The sequence below is a fragment of the Haliotis rufescens genome, unplaced genomic scaffold (genome assembly GCF_023055435.1).
Source record: "Haliotis rufescens isolate VD_foot unplaced genomic scaffold, xgHalRufe1.0.p SCAF_2, whole genome shotgun sequence".
In the NCBI taxonomy this organism is placed as follows: Eukaryota; Metazoa; Mollusca; class Gastropoda; order Lepetellida; family Haliotidae; genus Haliotis; species Haliotis rufescens.
The window spans coordinates 49830799-49855095 of record NW_025963890.1 but is presented as its reverse complement, the minus strand read 5'-3'; the positions used below and the strand labels follow the sequence as shown (position 1 = coordinate 49855095).

The 24297-nt window shown below is 45.0% G+C and overlaps 2 protein-coding genes across 5 annotated transcripts in view; both read right to left on the bottom strand.

The window, feature by feature from the left end:
- Positions 1 to 14412, bottom strand: part of LOC124146304 (band 4.1-like protein 3) — a 93909-nt gene extending 79497 nt beyond the window's left edge. For 2 of the 4 annotated variants that reach the window (XM_046516545.2, XM_046516544.2), the window contains exon 1: positions 11502 to 11776. In XM_046516545.2, coding sequence (XP_046372501.2) covers positions 11502 to 11579 — 78 coding nt within the window. In that variant the 5' untranslated portion in view covers positions 11580 to 11776. Of the gene's footprint in view, positions 1 to 11501; positions 11777 to 14393 lie in introns of those variants that run through there. The other 2 variants (XM_046516541.2, XM_046516546.2) reach the window with 2 other exon arrangements.
- A 6945-nt stretch (positions 14413 to 21357) lies between these two features.
- LOC125381959 (extracellular matrix protein A-like) lies at positions 21358 to 22242 on the bottom strand. The gene has a single exon (XM_048399346.1). The coding sequence runs from the start codon at positions 22240 to 22242 to the stop codon at positions 21358 to 21360; it is 885 nt and encodes a 294-aa protein (XP_048255303.1).
- Between the last annotated feature and the right edge of the window lie 2055 nt (positions 22243 to 24297).

Genomic DNA, 24297 nt, shown 5'->3' with positions numbered 1-24297 from the left:
GAGTGAGTGAGTGAGTGAGTGGGTGGGTGGGCAGGTGGAGGGGAGGATGGGAGGGTGTTGAGAGAGTGAGTGAGTGAGTGAGTGAGTGAGTGCATAACATTCATGTATCCTTTCTCACCCCACCAAAACAACAAAATTTCCAAGCCAATTTTTTAATATATCCCCATCCCAAATTTCTCCTTTAGACCCTTGACAAGGGAGAACATACATGCGTGAAAGTTGACCGTAACAAATTTCAGTATGACAGGAACCAAAACTTGACGAGACATGCACCTTCAAAGGAACAAAAGTTGGTAGTAAAAGTTCCCCAGGAACTTATAGATGCATGATACCTTGTTTACACATGGACGTTGTACTGTTATTGAATTTCAGGACTTTCAGTTTAAATCTCCTCTTCAGTATCAGGGAAGCAAGTCTGTCATGAGTCACAGCATGTGTTTCCTTAACTCTAGCTCTGGAAACGTGTCATGCGAAGATAGAGTAAAGAAATATACCATCCCCTGTGGGGATTCTGGGCAGTATAGGTCCCCAGTACGAATTGCTTGTCTCCCTGTGGGAATCTGGGGCAGGATAGTTCCCCAGTACTAAATGCTTGTCTCCCTGTGGGGATTCTGGGACAGGATAGTTCCCCAGTACGAATTGCTTGTCTCCCTGTGGGAATCTGGGGCAGGATAGTTCCCCAGTACGAATTGCTTGTCTCCCTGTGGGAATCTGGGGCAGGATAGTTCCCCAGTACTAAATGCTTGTCTCCCTGTGGGAATCTGGGGCAGGATAGTTCCCCAGTACTAAATGCTTGTCTCCCTGTGGGAATCTGGGGCAGGATAGTTCCCAAGTACTAAATGCTTGTCTCCCTGTGGGAATCTGGGGCAGGATAGTTCCCCAGTACTAAATGCTTGTCTCCCTGTCGGAATCTGGGGCAGGATAGTTCCCCAGTACTAAATGCTTGTCTCCCTGTGGGGATTCTGGGACAGGATAGTTCCCCAGTACGAATTGCTTGTCTCCCTGTGGGAATCTGGGGCAGGATAGTTCCCCAGTATGAATTGCTTGTCTCCCTGTGGGAATCTGGGGCAGGATAGTTCCCCAGTACTAAATGCTTGTCTCCCTGTGGGAATCTGGGGCAGGATAGTTCCCCAGTACTAAATGCTTGTCTCCCTGTGGGAATCTGGGGCAGGATAGTTCCCAAGTACTAAATGCTTGTCTCCCTGTGGGAATCTGGGGCAGGATAGTTCCCAAGTACTAAATGCTTGTCTCCCTGTGGGGATTCTGGAGCAGGATAGTTCCCCAGTACTAAATGCTCGTCTCCCTTTGGGGATTCTGGGACAAGATAGTTCCCCAGTAATAAATGCTTGTCTCCCTGTGGGAATCTGGGGCAGGATAGTTCCCCAGTACTAAATGCTTGTCTCCCTGTGGGAATCTGGGGCAGGATAGTTCCCAAGTACTAAATGCTTGTCTCCCTGTGGGAATCTGGGGCAGGATAGTTCCCCAGTACTAAATGCTTGTCTCCCTGTCGGAATCTGGGGCAGGATAGTTCCCCAGTACTAAATGCTTGTCTCCCTGTGGGGATTCTGGGACAGGATAGTTCCCCAGTACGAATTGCTTGTCTCCCTGTGGGAATCTGGGGCAGGATAGTTCCCCAGTATGAATTGCTTGTCTCCCTGTGGGAATCTGGGGCAGGATAGTTCCCCAGTACTAAATGCTTGTCTCCCTGTGGGAATCTGGGGCAGGATAGTTCCCCAGTACTAAATGCTTGTCTCCCTGTGGGAATCTGGGGCAGGATAGTTCCCAAGTACTAAATGCTTGTCTCCCTGTGGGAATCTGGGGCAGGATAGTTCCCAAGTACTAAATGCTTGTCTCCCTGTGGGGATTCTGGAGCAGGATAGTTCCCCAGTACTAAATGCTCGTCTCCCTTTGGGGATTCTGGGACAAGATAGTTCCCCAGTAATAAATGCTTGTCTCCCTGTGGGAATCTGGGGCAGGATAGTCCCCCAGTACTAAATGCTTGTCTCCCTGTGGGGATTCTGGGGCAGGATAGTTCCCCAGTACTAAATGCTTGTCTCCCTGTGGGAATCTGGGGCAGGATAGTTCCCCAGTACGAATTGCTTGTCTCCCTGTGGGAATCTGGGGCAGGATAGTTCCCCAGTACTAAATGCTTGTCTCCCTGTGGGAATCTGGGGCAGGATAGTCCCCCAGTACTAAATGCTTGTCTCCCTGTGGGGATTCTGGGGCAGGATAGTTCCCCAGTACTAAATGCTTGTCTCCCTGTGGGAATCTGGGACAGGATAGTTCCCAAGTACTAAATGCTTGTCTCCCTGTGGGAATCTGGGGCAGGATAGTTCCCCAGTACTAAATGCTTGTCTCCCTGTGGGAATCTGGGACAGGATAGTTCCCCAGTACTAAATGCTTGTCTCCCTGTGGGAATCTGGGGCAGGATAGTTCCCCAGTACTAAATGCTTGTCTCCCTGTGGGGATTCTGGGACAGGATAGTTCCCCAGTACTAAATGCTTGTCTCCCTGTGGGAATCTGGGGCAGGATAGTTCCCCAGTACTAAATGCTTGTCTCCCTGTGGGGATTCTGGGACAAGATAGTTCCCCAGTACTAAATGCTTGTCTCCCTGTGGGGATTCTGGGGCAAGATAGTTCCCCAGTACTAAATGCTTGTCTCCCTGTGGGGATTCTGGGACAAGATAGTTCCCCAGTACTAAATGCTTGTCTCCCTGTGGGGATTCTGGGGCAGGATAAGGCCCCAGTACTAAATGCTTGTCTCCCTGTGGGGATTCTGGGACAGGATAGTTCCCCAGTACTAAATGCTTGTCTCCCTGTGGGGATTCTGGGGCAGGATAGTTCCCCAGTACTAAATGCTTGTCTCCCTGTGGGGATTCTGGGACAAGATAGTTCCCCAGTACTAAATGCTTGTCTCCCTGTGGGAATCTGGGGCAGGATAGTTCCCAAGTACTAAATGCTTGTCTCCCTGTGGGAATCTGGGGCAGGATAGTTCCCAAGTACTAAATGCTTGTCTCCCTGTGGGGATTCTGGAGCAGGATAGTTCCCCAGTACTAAATGCTTGTCTCCCTTTGGGGATTCTGGGACAAGATAGTTCCCCAGTAATAAATGCTTGTCTCCCAGTGGGAATCTGGGGCAGGATAGTCCCCCAGTACTAAATGCTTGTCTCCCTGTGGGGATTCTGGGGCAGGATAGTTCCCCAGTACTAAATGCTTGTCTCCCTGTGGGAATCTGGGGCAGGATAGTTCCCCAGTACGAATTGCTTGTCTCCCTGTGGGAATCTGGGGCAGGATAGTTCCCCAGTACTAAATGCTTGTCTCCCTGTGGGAATCTGGGGCAGGATAGTCCCCCAGTACTAAATGCTTGTCTCCCTGTGGGGATTCTGGGGCAGGATAGTTCCCCAGTACTAAATGCTTGTCTCCCTGTGGGAATCTGGGACAGGATAGTTCCCAAGTACTAAATGCTTGTCTCCCTGTGGGAATCTGGGGCAGGATAGTTCCCCAGTACTAAATGCTTGTCTCCCTGTGGGAATCTGGGACAGGATAGTTCCCCAGTACTAAATGCTTGTCTCCCTGTGGGAATCTGGGGCAGGATAGTTCCCCAGTACTAAATGCTTGTCTCCCTGTGGGGATTCTGGGACAGGATAGTTCCCCAGTACTAAATGCTTGTCTCCCTGTGGGAATCTGGGGCAGGATAGTTCCCCAGTACTAAATGCTTGTCTCCCTGTGGGGATTCTGGGACAAGATAGTTCCCCAGTACTAAATGCTTGTCTCCCTGTGGGGATTCTGGGGCAGGATAGTTCCCCAGTACTAAATGCTTGTCTCCCTGTGGGGATTCTGGGACAAGATAGTTCCCCAGTACTAAATGCTTGTCTCCCTGTGGGGATTCTGGGGCAGGATAAGGCCCCAGTACTAAATGCTTGTCTCCCTGTGGGGATTCTGGGACAGGATAGTTCCCCAGTACTAAATGCTTGTCTCCCTGTGGGGATTCTGGGGCAGGATAGTTCCCCAGTACTAAATGCTTGTCTCCCTGTGGGGATTCTGGGACAAGATAGTTCCCCAGTACTAAATGCTTGTCTCCCTGTGGGGATTCTGGGGCAGGATAAGGCCCCAGTACTAAATGCTTGTCTCCCTGTGGGGATTCTGGGACAGGATAGTTCCCCAGTACTAAATGCTTGTCTCCCTGTGGGGATTCTGGGGCACGGTAGGCTCCTAGTACTAAATGCTTGTTTCCCTGTAGGGATTCTCGGGCTGGATAGGCTCCTAGTACTAAATGCTTGTCTCCCTGTAGGGATTCTCGGGCCGGATTAGCTCCTAGTACTGTTCTGATGTGCACTTAGATAATCTGGAATGTTCACCCACAGAATGTAAGAAGTTCCCCCATTTACTGATAACAATCAGTTTTTACATCATGGAGAGTTGGTAAAGCACTGCTCCACTGAGAGAAGGAATCTCTGCTGATTGTGCATGCCCTCTGTTTTGAGGGTTTACAGAATTATTATATCTGTCACAGAAATATTCATGCACATGTACTCAAAGAGATGAATCAGAACTTAAGTTCATGGATTCATTCTTGTTCTTATGAATCCATTTTCTTTTCGTAAACAGTGGAATATTACAACCCTTGGCCACCACAGTGACAGGACAATGGGAGCTACACACTAACACTGGTCTGTCTATTACAAGGTCAAGTATCAGTACTTTATGAATATAACCAACAATAAACACATGTTGAAATCATAGCCTAAAAAAGAAATACATACCATGATACAAGGTATGACATTTGCATGTATATACAAATACATATGGAACACCATTTCTTATACCCATGGCCATGCTTTGTTATGCAGATTTATACCACACACACAAAGAGAATGTAATGCTGCCAACTGAATAAAAGAAAATTCATTCTAGAAAGGGACTGGTAAATTATTATAGGGGAGGGGGGCTGGTGAGATGAAGGGGTGGGATCATGAAAAATGACCCAGCTAGGAGGGGTTCATGAACTTTATCACAACTGTATGAGGGGGAGTGGGGTAGGAGGGAACGAAAAATTGACAGTTCTGATTTTTCAATAAGATTTTATAAATTTATGAATTTGAACATTATTCATAGCTAAATATGATATAGTCTGAAGACCAATCTCCTTGGCCTCGCTCCCCCCTCTAATAAATAACCAGTCCCTAATGACCCCCAGGTTATCCCCCCCCCTCCCCCATCCCCTCAACGTGCAGGCACACACACATGTCTGTCTCTCTCTGTGTGTCTCTTTCAGTCACTCTCTCTTTCTCTCTCACATACACACACACTCACAAATTGTAAAAACTTGAAAAAGATGTGAAACCTCCTCATAACTTTATCACTATCAATTGGATGAATTCTATTTTTACAATCAGTGCTTGACTCCTGTATCCTGTATAGCCTGCAAGGGATGTGACCCCCCCTCCCAACCATCACCCTCAGTACCCCCCCTCCAAAAGTCTGGGTCATGTTCTGTGTGCTGTGGTATGTCATTATCTGGCTATCACTGCAATAAATACCTCTGAAATAATAAGGGCACCTGTCATAGTCAGGATTAGACTTGCTCAGGTCTCCTGAGGACAAAATGGTCCCATATCTCAATCAATCTCAGCAGTGTAACCTTCAGATTGTCAGTTTATGCAAACAGTCAGTTTCGTTTCTTGTCTAACCACAACATATAAACATGCATTATCATGAAACTATGTGTGGGGGTTGTATTGGGCTAAAGTCTGGAAGTCACAGGTATTGTAAACTAGTGATTGATTACCCCAGCATGGTTTTCATGGTTGGTGTATGATAACACTATTGGCTAGGTCACTCCATGTCAGTATAAGGACATCACTTAGAATAGTACAAGTTAGGGCTGGGACGAGTCCAAATTTACTACCCAGGTACCCATCCCCTATTACCTGACCCTACCTGGGTACTAGGGCTGGGACAAGTCCAAATTTACTACCCAGGTACCCATCCCCTATTACCTGACCCTACCTGGGTACTAGGGCTGGGACGAGTCCAAATTTACTACCCAGGTACCCATCCCCTATTACCTGACCCTACCTGGGTACTAGGGCTGGGACGAGTCCAAATTTACTACCCGGATTTGGTACTAGGGCTGGGACGAGTCCAAATTTACTACCCGGGTACCCATCCCCTGTTACCTGACCCTACCTGGGTACTAGGGCTGGGACGAGTCCAAATTTACTACCCGGATACCCGTCCCCCTATTACCTGACCCTACCTGGGTACCCACTGTAAGTCTCAAGAGATACAAAATGTCCGATAGGGAATTTTTTTACCACAGCACTTGCAAAATGTATTTAGATACACGTATTAAAAAATCTGGTCATTCATACACTGAAGTTGACTTAAGTTATATCTTTATTCAACCATATGAAAAGTCAGAAAGACATGCGAACATTAGTGACTTGTACCTGTGTTACCCGTCACAGCCCTACTGGGTACCCACTGTAGGTCTCAAGAGGTAGGTCCAAATGTCTGTTTGGGAATAGTTTGAATGTAGCCGTGGCAAAATGTATTTAGATACACGTATATTATGATCAGGTCATGTATAAACTGATGTTGACTGAAGTTTCATCTTTATTCAAACATATAAAGTCAGAAGTAATGCATGCATAGTCACAAAGAAATGCAAGCATTAGTGTAACCATAGAGTTCTAGATAATTTTGTCATTAAACAATATATATCATGTGATTAACCATGGGTCCGAGTAGTCCTGTGGGTACCCGGGTCCTACTCAGTACTCACACGACCTGAGAGTTACCCGTCCCAGCCCTACTTCAAGCCTCATAGTAACTTGCCAACACATCTTGGCTTATCTCAGGGGGTGACCTGGTTGGGCTTCTGGGCCAAACTCCATGAAATAAAACCCAATCATTGACATATACTACTCAAAAGAAGTTAAGGACCTCCCAATTCCTTCATATTACTGCAGTAAATCTGTCATGGCCTGGAAGTCCTTAACTTCTTTTGAGTAGTTGTGTCGGGTGCGTACTGAGTAGGACCAGGGTACCCACAGGACTACCCCGACCGTGGTAAGTCACGTGATATATTGTTTAATGACAAAAAATACCTATAACTACATGGTTACAAGACAATTTTAAGTCTGTAATGTTAGCATTTCTTCATGACTATGAAGGGGCGGTCGGGTAGCCTAGTGGTTAAAGCGTTCGCTCGTCACGCCGAAGACCCGGGTTCGATTCCCGACATGGGTACAATGTGTGAAGCCCATTTCTGTTGTCCCCCTCCGTGATATTGCTGGAATATTGCTAAAAGCGGCGTAAAACTATACTCACTCACTCATGACTATGAACATGTTCCTTCTGACTTATATATGTTTGAACAAAGCTAAAACTTCAGTGTATGGGTGACCACATCGTTTTATACTGTATCTAAATAATTCTGCCAGGGCTATTGTCGAACTATTCCCAATAGGACATTTTGTACCTATCTCTTGACACCAACAGCGGGTACTTGCGTAGGGTCGGGTAATAGGGGTGTGGGTACCCGGGTAGTAAATTTTGACTCCTCCCTGCCGTATAAACCAAGTAAGTTACATGATGTAAGTGTCACAGTGTTAGGTGTTACAGAAGTTATGTGTTGCATTAAGACCCTTCTGCAGGTACTAAAACATATGGGTGATAGTCCTTTAACAGTGACACTGGCTATGCAAGATATCTGCTTTGTCATTATTCTTGTATAACAAACGACTTCCCTTTTCTACTTCCCCTTATATGTTTCTTTGCAATAACCCAAGAGCTAGCCTTACATATAGTCTCAGAACTATTTTATTACACACTAAATTTCTCTCTTTTAAAACCTTTTGTTTCTAATGCTGATTTCACAAAATGGAATTTGCTCGATTTGCCTAATTTTATCACCTGTTTCTATCAAAATATACGCAGATGTCATTGTGGGTCTGTCCAAGAATCCAATCAGTTTAGAGGGGAGATAACCCACCACTATTGTAAAGATACCTCCCCGGTTATATTGCTTTCAACTGATGCACAAAACAGCTTCAGCACCATCCCGCTCTTCCCCACCCCTTTCAGTGGCTGATGAAACGATCTTACATTTGCCCGTGACAACTGACGTCCTTGGCGCAACCTTATATCGCCGAGTTGAGGCAGCCGGGACGGCGAGAGCAGCAGGTGTTTGTGTCACTTGGCTGTAGTTGATCACAGCTAGAACATCCATAGCTTCCCTCCTCAGTGGGTATAAACCTACCACAGGCTCACAACGAGAATACTCTCAATTACAAACCGGCATCCAATTTCCAAAAATGTCCTAATCGACATTAAATAATCCCCGGTTAAAGAATTATTTACGATCTTGTCAGATATGACAATGTAGGGACATGCGTTTGTCATCAGGTAGATGTACTGTCCTTGTAATCCACGTGATCCAGGGTTGGAGAAGGGGAGGGGGGCACATTCCGTGTAGGAATTGCTGAGTGAAGATGGTATATCGGGCGTGACGCGCACCTGTCACAGACTACACTCATGGCTGTGGAATGTTGGGAGCCTTTGATGAACAGAACTGAATTAAATGGGTAAACTGCTGTTCCTTTTCAGTAACGTCTGTGGAAATGCGCGTGTTGATTTAGATAAGAGATTGATAGGGTTCTTAGTCTATAGCAACGTGCACAGCTAAGGCATACATCGAGGTGTACAGCTAACGTCTACATCCATGTCTACATCTAACGTCTACAGCTAACGTCTACATCGATGTCCACATCTAACGTCTACATCGACATCCACAGCTAACGTCTACATCGATGTCCACATCTAACGTCTACATCGACGTCGACAGCTAACGTCTACATCGATGTCCACATCTACGTCCACAACTAACGTCTACATCGATGTCCACATCTAACGTCCACATCGTCGTCCACAGCTAACGTCTACATCGATGTCCACATCTAACGTTCACATCGACGTCTACAGCTAACGTCTCATCGCCGTCCACAGCTAACGTCTACATCGATGTCCACATCTAACGTCCACATCGACGTCTACAGCTAACGTCACATCGACGTCCACATCTTACGTTGCACACACAGAGGTATAAATCAGAAACCACTTAGTCGGGATGAAAACTGATCCCTGACATTTATATGCTTTATTAATCTGAGAGTGTGACCCCTGACCCCGTGTTCGCCATTGTTAATACGCCGTCATTGTCGTTTTCTGCCAGGTGAAACGTGTATGACCTGGTCCTGACAATGTCACGGACTCGCTACGACACTTGACTAATTTCTGCACAGGACCTACATCTATATTCAAACAGCAGTGTCGACAATCTTTATGTGGTCATTTAGAACTTGACCTGTGAATGTCATCACCTATAGTCTTTCAGTACGACGTTTTAGTTCAGACGTACTTGCATGATAAAGGACTAGAATATACTAAATCTCTGTCTTCATCAACACTGTGTAAATCGCATGTTATACAAACTGAAAAATATATGTTACCACCATTTGTAGATCACAAACAGATACAGAGTATGCTACTTTGATTTTCAGTCACTCGCAAGCACTGTGACCACAGGGGGCACGAGTGGCCCAGTCGTCTAAGGCGCCGCAATTCGCTGTGCAGAGTTGCGTCCCTTGGGCACGCCAGAAGCCTATGATTGTGGGTTCGAATCCCGGTTCGCCCCGATTATGTTTCTAGGTTTGTCAGCACCATACCCGTGCTCGTGGGTTTCACCGAAGTGGTAAACGTCTGAGACCTGCATCACTTCGGGCTTTCCTCCCACATTAAGCTGACACGCCGTGATATAACTGGAATAATGTTAAAGGCGGCGTTAAACCCAACTCACTCACATAGTATCTAGTCTGATATGGTATATATGTTAATGGTCACATAGTATATAGTCTGATTGGTATAAGTTGATTGTCACGTAGTATCTAGTCTCATATGGTATATGTTGATTGTCACTTAGTATCTAGTCTAATATGGTATATGTTGATTGTCACGCATGACAACAGCGCATGTCACGGTGACCGAAGTCAACAAGTCACCGAACCACCCGGTCCATTTTAGTCGAATCTTTCGAGGTAAATACGGGCATATGTAAAATACATGACAGTAGGGATTTAAAGCCTTGAAGCGATGGGTGAGATGACGACACGCGACCCACGTGCATCTCCGAGCGTAGATATGTGCTTTGAACCTGTTTCTTTTTGTTCGAACGAATGGTCAAAGATTTAGAACCCAAAGACCATTTATCAAGACTGTCCTCATGTGAAACGGGTACATGGCAGTAGGCGGTTTCCTCAGGACCCATGAAGATCCGGGGTAGAATAGGTCGACAGCAACCCATGATTGCCGTAAAGGCGACTATGCTTGTCGTAAGAATCTCCTGACGGGATCGGGGGGTCAGACTTGCTGACTTGGTTGATGCATGGCATCGATCCCAATTGCATGGATTAATGCTCATGATGTCAATCACTGAATTGTCTGGTCCCGACTCGATTATTTACTGACCGCCATCATATAGCTAGAATATTGTTGGGTGAGACGTTAAACTAAAAACAAACAAACAGTACGCCATCGGGTGGATACATCGTCTTGCGGGCTTGTGATGCCCAGCTGTCAACAGACTGGAGATATCACAGTAAGCTTTACCTCGGACGTCGCTAATTAAGGTGTTCCTTAAATAGCCCTACTCCATGGCGGACTGCTTTCAACGACAAACGCCCAACACCACGTTCAAATTGACAGACCATCACCTAGTGTATGCACACATTTGGACGAGTTCCTAAACATGTGTTCTGCATACTCAAAAACTTGACCCCCGCAATCACAGGTCGCTGGTAATAGGGACCAATCAGCGAGTCGGAACTCGACACGGCCGTAGCAATAGACCGCTTCCCCCATGCAAACGGTAGCGTTTAACTAGTAAAGCGATATTTGTTATTAAAACCATACTTCTACCCCGGACAGACGTTTTCTTTATAAGCCATATCTGCAATAAATGCCTTGATTCATGCACCATACGACCCAACGCAGTCGTGTGTTTGTCGGATGCGTATGGTACCAGACAGTGAAATGGTTTGCAGGCCAGTTTTTATACAGATTAATTTGTTTGTTTGAAGTTAGACTTCATCCACTTTTCAACACTTTTGTCTGCCTTAGGTATATGTGATTACCCCTACAGTCCTCTGATCTGCATGAGGGAAACGAAAATTATCACTCAAATATTGAACTCAGGTAAATAATATTTATATACCTATGTGTATTATTTCCTTTAAATCTACGTTAACTTAAAGAACCGTCTTGTCACGTCATTCCGAAAAAAAAGCATTAATCCTGCTTCCCGTGCAGCTGTGTCGAACCTTGTCAGCTGATCCTCAACCCGAATCCTCTCTTAAGACACACTCACGACAACAGTGCAGTAACACCACAGGCCAAGATATATATCAAAATTCATATTTCACTATGCTATGGCTCAACTCACCTCTGCGTCTGCAGTGTTGACATGTGTAGGGGGGTCGTTCTCCCCCTCAGAACCGCGTCCCTGCCCTTCCTCCGCCATGATCGTCCGTCAGTGTCGGCTCAGTCTGAAACAAGTGACGCACACCGAGTTGATGCTGCTGCAGACAGCGCACATCCCAGGTCGGGGTTACTGGGGGATGAGTCCTTTCCTTCCTACTAGAACAATGCTGGCTATATTAACACTCACTGTCTGGCCAAGCGTTAACACAGGTCTCGACAAAACATGTGAAAAGTACTCCCGTAATGCCGGCCTAATTTTAAGATCTCAAAAAGTCCGCGAAAGATTTGCTCAGATTTACGGAGAAATATTGATCGCGGTCTGTATTTACCAGCGACGTGACCGTGTAGTTTGGGGGTCAGCCTGCTGCAGTCGGATTCAGACGCCTTGGGCCTTAGTCAGAGCCTCGAACAAACTGAGCCTTTCAGCATCCCCACATCAACAATGGACAGCAAGATTATTGAATACATTCATTGAAATAATTCTTCTGTAAGAACTCTGTATAACCTTTGAAATCTCCGAATGCGTTTAATGTCTCATTCATACACTCAGCAAACGTTAATGTTGGCATATTTGGAAAAGATTTGCAGTGAATTCAAAACGCCACGAATTACCCTTACATTGAAGTGGAAATTAGGATAATTTGAATTATGTTTCTTTACCGTAGTGGGTTAAACTTTCCCGGTTCAAGTCCTCTGTTCGTATTATTGAGGGATTTTGTCCATATGTTCAAGAATGGCGACTTCACCGCTCTTCAGTAACCATACATCTGGCTGACACCAACCATAGGTTATTATTATGTTTGCACAGATATTTATTTGGAAGTGGCTTTACTAACCAGCTTCTTTGTTATGGTGAGGTGAATTTGGGTTTAACGTCGCGTCCAAGAAGATTGCGCTTATATAGCTACGTGCATGCATGTGTGTGTGTGTGTCTGCTTGTACTAGTCCAGCCTGATGCCGATTTATAGTGCTAACTCACTGAGATACCATGCCGCAGTTTAACATGAATACCCAACTCAGACACAGTATATTGACTCCGAGCCGACCAGTTCTTGTTTTAGCCCCTTAATGCCGAGCAACATACAGGGTAACAACAAGTACTATCTTTTAACGTCTTTTGGTATGACGCGGCCGGGGATCGAACCCCAGACCTTCCGCTCTCCGGGCGGACGCTCTACCACAAGAGCACGGAGGCGGCCTCTCTTTGTTATGGGGTAGGTAAAGATAAAGTCAAGGACTAAGATTAATAAAACACAAGAAGCCTTAACGTATATATGCTACTGCTGTAACAACATGTTTAGTAACAACTGAACGTTAGAGGAACCTTGATCATGGAATACGTCATGTCTATCACTGAAGCGCGAGATGTGTCAGTCAGATGATATGATCTGCAATAAGTTTAAACTAAATTTAAAATAAGTTTCATAAGGTTGAAATATGTAGAGATTGTAGTGTGTTTTCTTGTCGTAAATATCACATATTAACAGGAATAAATATGATATATAGGAACACAAACTGTATTATATTTTTGATTCCTAATATATATTTACGATATGGAAACATACGAGGATTATAAGCTTTTTATCATGTAAGGTCATTCTTAAAATAGTCGAAGTTTAACACATTATGAATCGCGATAAGATTGTATTGAAAAGGGGCGTCAATATATAGGCACCCGTGAAGATCCGGGTCAGAATAGGTCTTCAGCAACCCATGCTTGCCGTGAGAAGCGACTACGCTTGTAAGAGGCGACTAATTGGATCGGGTGGTCAGGCTCGGTGACTTGGTTGGTGCATGTCATCGTATCCCATTTGCGTGGATAGATGCTCATGACGTCAATCACTGGATTGTCTGGTCCAGACTCGATTATTTACAGACCGCCATCATATAGCTGGAATATTGCTGAGTGTGGCGTTAAACAACAAAGAAATAAATACATAGGACTGGTTCATCCATGACATGAGTGAGTGAGTATGGTTTTACGCCGCTTTTAGCAATATTCCAGCAATATCACGCCGGGGGACACCAGAAGTGGGCTTCACACATTGTACCCATGTCGCGAATCGAGCCCGGGTCGCCGGCGTGACGAGCGAACGCTTAACCACTAGGCTACCCGACCGCCCCTCCATGACATGACGCTGAGTCTGCCACTAAGGCACTGCGCGGACGCGTATATTATATATTATTAGTATTGTGTCATCTAATAGCATTTCATCGACTGAATGCAGTGAAGTTGACAGGCAGTGGTTGCAGGTTATGGCAGATAGTCGGGTTCGAGTCTCTACAAAGTACAATATATGAAGTCAGTTCCTCAAATCCCCAATGACAAATCGCCTCGGTTGCCAGAAACCACGAGAAAAGCTCGTACGCTGAAACCTACTACTTATTGCCACATATTAAGTACTAATACTTACCCCTCCTAACCCTGACGCTGAAACCTACCACTTATTGCCACATTGAGAAGTACTAATACTTACCCCTCCTAACCCTGACGCTGAAACCTACCACTTATTGCCACATTGAGAAGTACTAATACTTACCCCTCCTAACCCTGACGCTGAAACCTACTACTTATTGCCACATATTAAGTACTAATACTTACCCCTCCTAACCCTGACGCTGAAACCTACCACTTATTGCCACATTGAGAAGTACTAATACTTACCCCTCCTAACCCTGACGCTGAAACCTACCACTTATTGCCACATTGAGAAGTACTAATACTTACCCCTCCTAACCCTGACGCTGAAACCTACCACTTATTGCCACATTGAGAAGTACTAATACTTACCCCTCCTAACCCTGACGCTGAAACCTACCACTTATTGCCACATGCAGAAGTACTGATACTTACCCCTCCTAATAGACAGGGGTAGAGTATGCCACCCTGCGCTGTGTTGAGTAGAGGCAGGAGGGACCCCAGCGTCGTCAACACCGAGTCGGGGCGAGGAGGCACAGTCTGCTCACTCGGGTTTACTGTGGGGCGTCTAGTGATGCATTCAGTTTCCAAACGTTTGAGATAAATGTTTTAAACCATTTTCCTCTGGTGGTAATGCCACGTCACATACACATATCTTTGTTGGACAGTGATAACAGTTTACATTACCTATTGTCATCCCCTATCTGTGGCCACTTCTGTATGTCCCAAACATCCCTTAGTGTTAATACAATTCTGAGAAATATCATGGGAATATTTCCTTAAGTATGACATGACATTAACCTTATTTCTGAAATTAATGACACAAATAAGGACATGAAAAATACACGGAAATTGAAAGTGTATGAAAGTTTCATCTGCCGTTGAATTCCTTTAAAAGGGCAAACGACAGCCTTAAGGACAAGACTCGGTATCAACACACTTCGGTCGCAATCTTGTTTGTGATCAACACGGACGATAAACCCACATAACTATGAACAAATATTCACTTGCATGTGTTCAATCAAGGCAGTAATGATCCGTCACCATTAATCAGATTTCCGCATGTATTTATAAACATATTGTTTGACCATCTTGTCATACTTTATTTCCGTGTGGAGCATTCATATGGAAAACATAGCACACGGATTCATACATGAATCATACCTCAGACCTGTGGGCTGTGCTTCCCCTCAACATCCCGTAATACAACGTAAAGACATACTTCAAAGGACATCAGACTAGATCCTGTATGACAGGTCAACACGTACTTCAGCAAACTAGACCCTGTATGATAGGTCAACACGTACTTCATCAGACTAGATCCTATATGACACTCAATATATACTACATCATTCTAGATCACGTGACACTGTCAGCATGTTCTACATCAGACTAGATCATGTATGACACTCAATATATACTACATCATTCTAGATCACGTGACACTATCAGCATGTTCTACATCAGACTAGATCCTGTATGACACTCAACATGAACTACACCAGACAAGATCCTGTATAAGACTCAATATATACTACATCATTCTAGATCACGTGACACTGTCAGCATGTTCTACATCAGACTAGATCCTGTATAGCACTCAATATATACTACATCATTCTAGATCACGTGACACTGTCAGCATGTTCTACATCAGATTAGATCCTGTATGGCATTGCCAAATGGTATCATGGCAGAGAGATTATTTGTGAATATATACCATATAAGACTAGATACTCTGTGACAGTCACCATATATCATATGAGACTAGATACTATGTGACGGTCAACATATGCCATATGAGACTAGATACTATGTGACGGTGAACATATACCATATCAGACTAGATCATGCGTGGCAATCAACATATACCATATCAGACTAGATACTATGTGACAGTCTACATATACCATATGAGACTAGGTACTATGTGACGGTCAACATATACCATATCAGACTAGATACTATGTGACAATCAACATACATGTATACCACACCAGACGAGATACAATGTGACAATCGACTCATATCATATCAGACTAGATATGTACTATGTAACTATCAGAGTAGATACTATGTGACAATCAACATACACCATATCACAGTTGATACTACGGGACACTCTCGATATACGAGTGTAAAGCGAAATTGTCTCCTTGATGTTTGGTGTTTGAAGAATCTCAACTGTATGAAGACATACCATCTGGTTGTGATAACTGATAACCTACATGTAAGTCTAGTTTCGAGAAGTCAACTTTGACAGAGGTGAGAGTAACTGCAAACATGGAGAAAACTGTTACACGTGCTGTGATTAAGTACCTGCACTGCAAGGGCCTGCCGGGAATATACGAATATAAACTACTCAAAAGAAGTTAAGGAACACCCTATTCTTTCATATTGCTATAGTTAATATCTCAGATTATGACAGATTAATTATAGTAATATGAAAGAATCGTTTGTTCCTTAACTTCTTTTGAGTAGTATATTTAAAGCAAGATAGGGATGACCGCCCTTCATATTCAACTGTTAAGAAATGCTGAGTTTACGCGAGGCTGAAGTAACACAGAAGATGACGCTAGGTCTGCTCGCCCTGAAGATGCCGATGTCCACCTCATTATTACAGCTGACCAATGTCACTTTTCAGTACATCGCTGACATTATTGGGCTCAGGTGTTGGTCAACACAGTCCATCTTAACTGACACACTCCACACGAACAAGCTGTCCAATAGATGGACGCCCACAGTTTTGACACCAGATCAGAAGCTGGCCCGTCTCAACATATCCAGACCGCCTCCGTGGTCTTGTGGTAGAGCGTCCGCCCGGAGAGCGGAAGGTCTGGGGTTCGATCCCCGGCCGCGCCATACCAAAAGACGTTAAAAGATGGTACTTGTTGTTACCCTGTCTGGCGCTCGGCATTAAGGGGGTAAGACAAGGTCGGCTCGGAATCAGTATACTGTGTCTGAGTGGGGTATTCATGTTAAACTGCGGCATGGTATCTCAGTGAGCTAGCACTATGAATCGGCATCAGTCCGGACTAGTACAAGCAGCCACACACACACACGTGCATGCACGTAGCTATGTAAGTGCAATAATCTTCGACGCGACGTTACCAGTTAGCAGTACAAACGGGTAAGGTCAGTTGGCAAAGTCGTGGCTTCGTTTTCAAAGACAGTAAGAGAATACTCATGGTTGGGAACGAGGTCAGACTATCAATGGACAATATTATCCCACAGATCTATGCGCTACTACGAGTGACAGCGACTAAAGGTGCAGATTGTAGCTTTGAATGACTTCCCTTTAACACGCTCGTGAACGAGCACACTTTGTCTTTTATCTCTTCCCTAAACACAAATCACACCTCCGTGGTAGAATTTATGCCACGAATTACGAGGTGACTGCGCCAACGAGACCGTCTCGGGGAGACCAAGATGAACGCTTCTATAGGCCAGGGATAACAGATCTTGAGCATCGCTGGACCAAAGTGCCGTTGTACAAAACAACCTTACCGCTACGACTGTCGTAAGTCTATGTTAAGGTATGGGAGTTACGATCACCATAGTGCTAAGACCGCTTTGTACAACGGCACCTATAGAAGTTAAAGGAAATTAAATATTGAAATATAAGGTCTGAACAATGTTGCTTCTGAACGATTTTCTATCAGATAGATTTACCCTCTTATGCCGATCAGAGTTGAAACGAACGGGTACGGGTAAGGACTGTTTGTTTGTTTGTTGTTTAACGCCACACTCAGCAATTATCCAGCTATATGACGGTGGTCTGTAAATAATCGAGGCTGGACCAGACAACCCAGTGATTAATATCATGAGCATCGATCCACGAAATTGGGATCGATGACATGCATCAATCAAGTCAGCCAGCCTGACCACCCGATCTCGTTAATCGCCTCTTACGACAAGCAAAGTCGCCTTTTTACGGCAAGCATGGGTTGCTGAAGACCTATTCTTACAGGACAGACAAACCTAGAAACAGTCAGGGAGGACAGACATTAGAATGCAAGATCAAAGTTCAAGGACACGCACATGGGACGCAACTCTGTACAGCGAATGTACAGTGCGTTAAACAACTTGGCCACCCTTGCCCCCAAGTGCCGACTAACTTCATGTGAGACTAGGTATAATGCAGCATTGCCAATAAATTCATTATCAGAGCCAGTGGGACATTTGTAACATATACAATAGTAGTCTACAGTCTTGTTACATATATACAATTTCACAATAGATACTCTGTGGCATTGCTGATGTAGACCGTATCAGACCAAAGCATAGATGAGGGCAGCCGCAATACTAGACTGGTGTATGAATGCGTTACCTTGTCAGATGGATGTGTTACATTGCCAGATGTATGTTTTGCATTGTCAGATGGACGTGTTACATTGTCAGATGGATGTGTTCCAGTCGGATGAATGTGTTACATTGTCAGATGGACGTGTTACATTGCCAGGTGTATGTGTTACATTGTCAGATGGATGTGTTACATTGTCAGATGGATGTGTTACATTGCCAGATGTATGTGTTATATTGTCAGATGGATGTGTCACCTTGTCAGATGAATGTGTTACACTGTCAGATTGATGTGCTACATTGTCAGATGAATGTGTTACATTGTCAGATGGATGTGTTACATTGTCAGATGAATGCGTTACATTGTCAGATGAATGTGTTACATTGCCAGATGTATGTGTTACATTGTCAGATGAATGTGTCACATTGTCAGATGGATGTGTTACATTACCAGATGTATGTGTTACATTGTCAGATGGATGTGTTACATTGTCAGATGAATGCGTTACATTGTCAGATGGATGTGTCACATTGTCAGATGGATGTGTCGCATTGTCAGATGAATGTGTTACATTGTCAGATTGATGTGTTACATTGTCAGATGGATGTGTTGCATTGCCAGATGGATGTGTTACATTGTTAGATGGAGGTGTTTCATTGTCAGATGGATGTGTTGCATTGTCAGATGGATGTGTAACATTGTCAGACGGATTTGTTACATTGTCAGATGGATGTGTCACATTGTCAGATGGATGTGTTATATTGTCAAATGGATTTGTTACATTGTCAGATGGATGTGTTATATTGTCAAATGGATTTGTTACATTGTCAGATTGATGTGTCACATTGTCAGATGGAGTTGTCACATTGTCAGATGGATGTGTAACAATGTCAGATAGTCGGGTCACATTGTCAGATGGATGTGTCACATTGTCAGATGAATGTGTAACATTATCCAATATCTAGTGTTGATTTTTTAATGATATAAGTAAATTTAAAATCAACCCATACCCCTAGATGTGCCTGTATACTTAAATCTTCACCATCAGATGTGCACAACAGGCAACATATCAAGCTTGCTATACTTACGGATGTACAGGCAGCTATGTAGTCAGAAACTGCTTACATTGAAAGCAGGTATTGCTGAGTACAGGAATAACAACCGTCTAGATTCACTACGTGACACAGCGGGTGGACACGTGGACTAACCTCCATCCCCATACCGACGCCGACACCGACGCCGACGCCGACACCGACACCGACACAGTAGGTTACTTGTTCATGTGCAGCCACTGCATCGGGTATGATTCATGACTGTATGGCGGGTAACCGGCCTTCAACTGTGGCCTAGCGTGCAGGGTGCAACCCAGTGCTTAGGTGCATCTGTTGTGCGTAAGTATATCATGTTGGTGTGATGCATTACCTCGCTGGATTCTGGGATGGAATGGATTTCAAGTTACCTATTCCTGCCCTGTCTTCTAAATGGATTCGGAGGCAAGGTGTGATGATTTGATTGATTTTGTGTCATCATCCCCGATGGGAGTCACTGGTTTGTATGGTCCAGACTCGATTAGTCCGCCGTAATATTGCTGGAGTATAGCTGACAGTCGTGTTAAACAACATTCACCCACTAACGTTTAACAACAGGATTTGGGGCTCGGAATAAATAAAACTAAAAATAACATTTCCAAATAATGTATATGTTTAAAGTGATAGCGAAAATGAAAACAAACATTACATAAAACAAACTCGACTTTTGCTTTCAAGAGTTTTAACAATCAATCTTTGAGCTGTTTTTTTCCTTACTGATTTAATTAACAGACTTTGCTTGACTAAAACAGGATGTTAAGATTCTGATTTTATTCCACGTTTGTCAAAATTTGGACCATAAACCAGGTGAAAAAACACAAATGAGGTAAAACCTGAGAGATGTTATTTAATCTCAGGACAGGTCCTCTCGGGCTACTGATGTAGGGCAGATGCAGCAGGTGGGAGGTGATGGTCCAGTTCTCTCCTCATCCCTCGTTAATGACATAGCACATATACAGTAGCTATCTTGACAAGGAGACCTTTATCTACCTGACCTTCACCTTCAAGTGTCGCCACCTACTTCTATGTCCTGGATTACGGCAGACCTGCTACGTGACTGCGTCAGACTGTCGCGGTGATGTCCCACTGTGTGTCACGTAACTCCATACTCTGTTCCTTGATTGCAACGACATGATCAGAATTACGTTACAGTATCTGCTTCCTCCTCTACACCATGCTTTGTACAATGCGTGCACGTTTCATTGCTGCAGAATTGTAAAGAGGAAAACAATTGCTGGTATAAGTTTGTTATTTAATTATATTTGCCAGTCCTTCCCTCTGTGCCTGTGGAAGTTTGGTTTGTTTGTTTCTTTAACGCCGCACTCAGCAATATTCCAGGTATATAACGGCGGTCTGGACCAGACAATCCAGCTATTGATATCCTGGGCATCGATCTACGCAATTGGGATACGATGACATGCATCGATCAAGGCAGCGAGCCTGACCATCCGATCCCGTTAGTCGCCGTTAGCACAGTCGCCTTTTATGACAAGCATGGGTTGCTGAAGACCTATTCCCTGTGATAGTGTATGCCCCTAGTGATGGTGTTGTTGCTGTGATAGTGCATGTCCATGGTCATGTTCTTAGTGATGGTGTTGTCCCTGGTATAGGGCATGTTCTTAGTGATAATGTTGTCCCTGGTATGGGGCATGTTCTCAGTGATGGTGTTGTCCCTGGTACAGGGCATGTTCTTAGTGATGGTGTTGTCCCTGTCCCTGGTACAGGGCATGTTCTTAGTGAAGGTGTAGTCCCTGGTATAGGGCATGTTCTTAGTGACGGTGTTGTCCCTGGTACAGGGCATGTTCTTAGTGATGGTGTTGTCCCTGGTATAGGGCTTGTTCTTAGTGATGGTGTTGTCCCTGGTACAGGGCACGTTCTTAGTGATGGTGTTGTCCCTGGTACAGGGCATGCTCTTAGTGATGGTGTTGTCCCTGGTACAGGGCTTGTTCTTAGTGATGGTGTTGTCCCTGGTATAGGGCATGTTCTTAGTGATGGTGTTGTCCCTGGTTCAGGGCATGTTCTTAGTGATGGTGTTGTCCCTGGTACAGGGCATGTTCTTAGTGATGGTGTTGTCCCTGGTATAGGGCATGTTCTTAGTGATGGCGTTGTCCCTGGTACAGGGCATGTGCTCAGTGATGGTGTTGTCCCTGGTACAGGGCATGTTCTTAGTGATGGTGTTGTCCCTGGTACAGGGCATGTTCTTAGTAATGGTGTTGTCCCTGGTACAGGGCATGTTCTTAGTGATGGTGTTGTCCCTGGTATAGGGCATGCTCTTAGTGATGGTGTTGTCCCTGGTACAGGGCATGTTCTTAGTGATGGTGTTGTCCCTGATATGGGGCATACTCTTAGTGATGGTGTTGTCCCTGTCCCTGGTACAGGGCATGTTCTTAGCGCTGGTGTTGTCCCTGATATGGGGCATGTTCTTAGTGATGGTGTTGTCCCTAGTACAGGGCATGTTCCTAGTGATCGTGTTGTCCCTGGTACAGGGCATGTTCTTAGTGATGGTGTTGTCCCTGTCCCTGGTACAGGGCATGCTCTTAGTGATGGTGTTGTCCCTGTCCCTGGTACAGGGCATGTTCTTAGTGCTGGTGTTGTCCCTGATATAGGGCATGCTCTTAGTGATGGTGTTGTCCCTGTCCCTGGTACAGGGCATGTTCTTAGTCATGGTGTTGTCCCTGGTACAGGGCATGTTCTTAGTCATGGTGTTGTCCCTGGTACAGGGCATGCTCTTAATGATGGTGTTGTCCCTGTCCCTGGTACAGGGCATGCTTATAGTGATGGTGTTGTCCCTGTCCCTGGTACAGGGCATGCTCTTAGTGATGGTGTTGTCCCTGTCCCTGGTACAGGGCATGCTCTTAGTGATGGTGTTGTCCCTGTCCCTGGTACAGGGCATGCTCTTAGTGCTGGTGTTGTTCTGGTACAGGACATGCTCTTAGTGATGGTGTTGTCCTTGTAGAGGCCTGGATTGGCTACTTGGCATATAAAGTTGTGTAAATACTAAAGAAAATGACAAAATAATATTTGGTCATTCGTCTTATCAATGTTTTATCATAGCAAATTATTTGGCAAAACCCATACCTGGTAACAGGGGACAGGGCGACACGTCCGTAGAGAGGGTCGGTGTAACGACTCGATTAATAATTTGTATATCGGGTGTGACCACCATTTACGTTGACACAGACAATGCACCGGTTGCGCATTGAAGACACCAGATGATTTAAAAACAGCCTAGGGGATGTTGTTTCAAATGTCAACGGAAGATTGATCAAACTGAGCATGAGTTACCGGTTGGTTATGGTCCTGTCGTAGACGTTGTTCCATCTAATCCCCGACATGTTCTATAGGGGAGTGGGCCGGAGAAACAGCCGGGCATGGAAGTACAGCAATGTCATGCTGCCTCAAAAAGTATGTTACAGCACGTGCAAGATGTGGTCGGACATTATCCTGCTTCAACGTGACGTTACGTCGCTAAATTGCCATTCACAATAATACCTTTTTTCAGTATGACCAGATTTGATTCGATCTTTCTTCATACTAACGCCGATATAATATAAATTGTCAATGCAAGAGAATAACCAACACAGATTTCCTGCCGAAACAGATTCCACTTGGCGTAAAGGGCAAATAGCCGTGGAAATTATAAGGATGGACTACTGAAAATCAGTGATGCCACCATTTGTTCGCGAAAAGGTAAGTATGTAAAACGCACATTTGTGACATACTTAGTCACATGCTGCGTACATAGTCTTCATCGATGCAGGCACATCCATCATGTCATTGCAAAATAAAAAGGTAAAGAAATTAGAGCACCTGTCTCACGCCGCAATTCCTGTTACTCCATGACTGTCTCGCGCTGCAATTCCCATTACTCGAAGACTGTCTCGCGCTGCAATTCATATTGTTCCATGACCCTCTCGCGCTGCAATTCCTGTTACTCCATGACTGTCTCGCGCTGCAATTCCCATTACTCGAAGACTGTCTCGCGCTGCAATTCCTGTTACTTCATGACTGTCCCGCGCTGCAATTCCTGTTACTTCATGACTGTCCCGCGCTGTAATTCCTGTTACTTCATGACTGTCTCGTGCTGCAATTCCTGTTACTTCATGACTCTCCTGCGATGCAATTCCTGTTACTTCATGACTGCCTCACGCTGCAATTCCCACTACTCGAAGACAGTCCCGCGCTGCAATTCCTGTTATTCCATGACTGTCCCGCGATGCTGTTCCTGTTACTTCATGACTGTCCCGCGCTGCAATTCCTGTTACTTCATGGCTGTCCCGCACTGCAATTCCTGTTATTCCATGACTCTCCCGCGCTGCAATTCCTGTTATTCCATGACTGTCCCGCGCTGCAATTCCTGTTTCTCCATGATTATCTCACCCTGCAGTTCCTGTTAGTCCATGACTGTCTCACGCTGCAATTCCTGTTACTCAATGACTCTCCCGCGCTGCAATTCCTGTTACTCCATGACTGTCCCGCGCTGCAATTCCTGTTACTCCATGACTGTCTCGCGCTGCAATTCCTGTTTCTTCATGACTCTCCCGCGCTGCAATTCCTGTTGCTCCATGACTGTCCTGCGCTGAAATTCCTGTTACTTCATGACTGTCGCGCGCTGCAATTCCTGTTACTTTATGACTGCCACCATCTGCAATTCCTGTTACTTCATGACTGTCTCATGCTGCACTTCCTGTTACTTCATGACTGTCCCGCGCTCATTCCCGTTACTTCATGACTGTCCCGCACTGCACTTCCTGTTACTTCATGACTGTCCCGCGCTGCAATTCCTGTTACTTCATGACTGTCCCGCGCTGCAATTCCTGTTACTTCATGACTGCCTCACGCTGCAATTCCCACTACTCGAAGACTGTCACGCGCTGCAATTCCGGTTTCTCCATGACTGTCTCACGCTGCAAATCCTCTTACCGCATGACTATCTCGCGCTATAATT

Bases quoted from the DNA above. Each gene is read 5' to 3' on its own strand.
- LOC125381959 (XM_048399346.1), bottom strand. From the start codon at position 22,242: ATGCCCTGTACCAGGGACAGGGACAACACCATCACTAAGAGCATGCCC.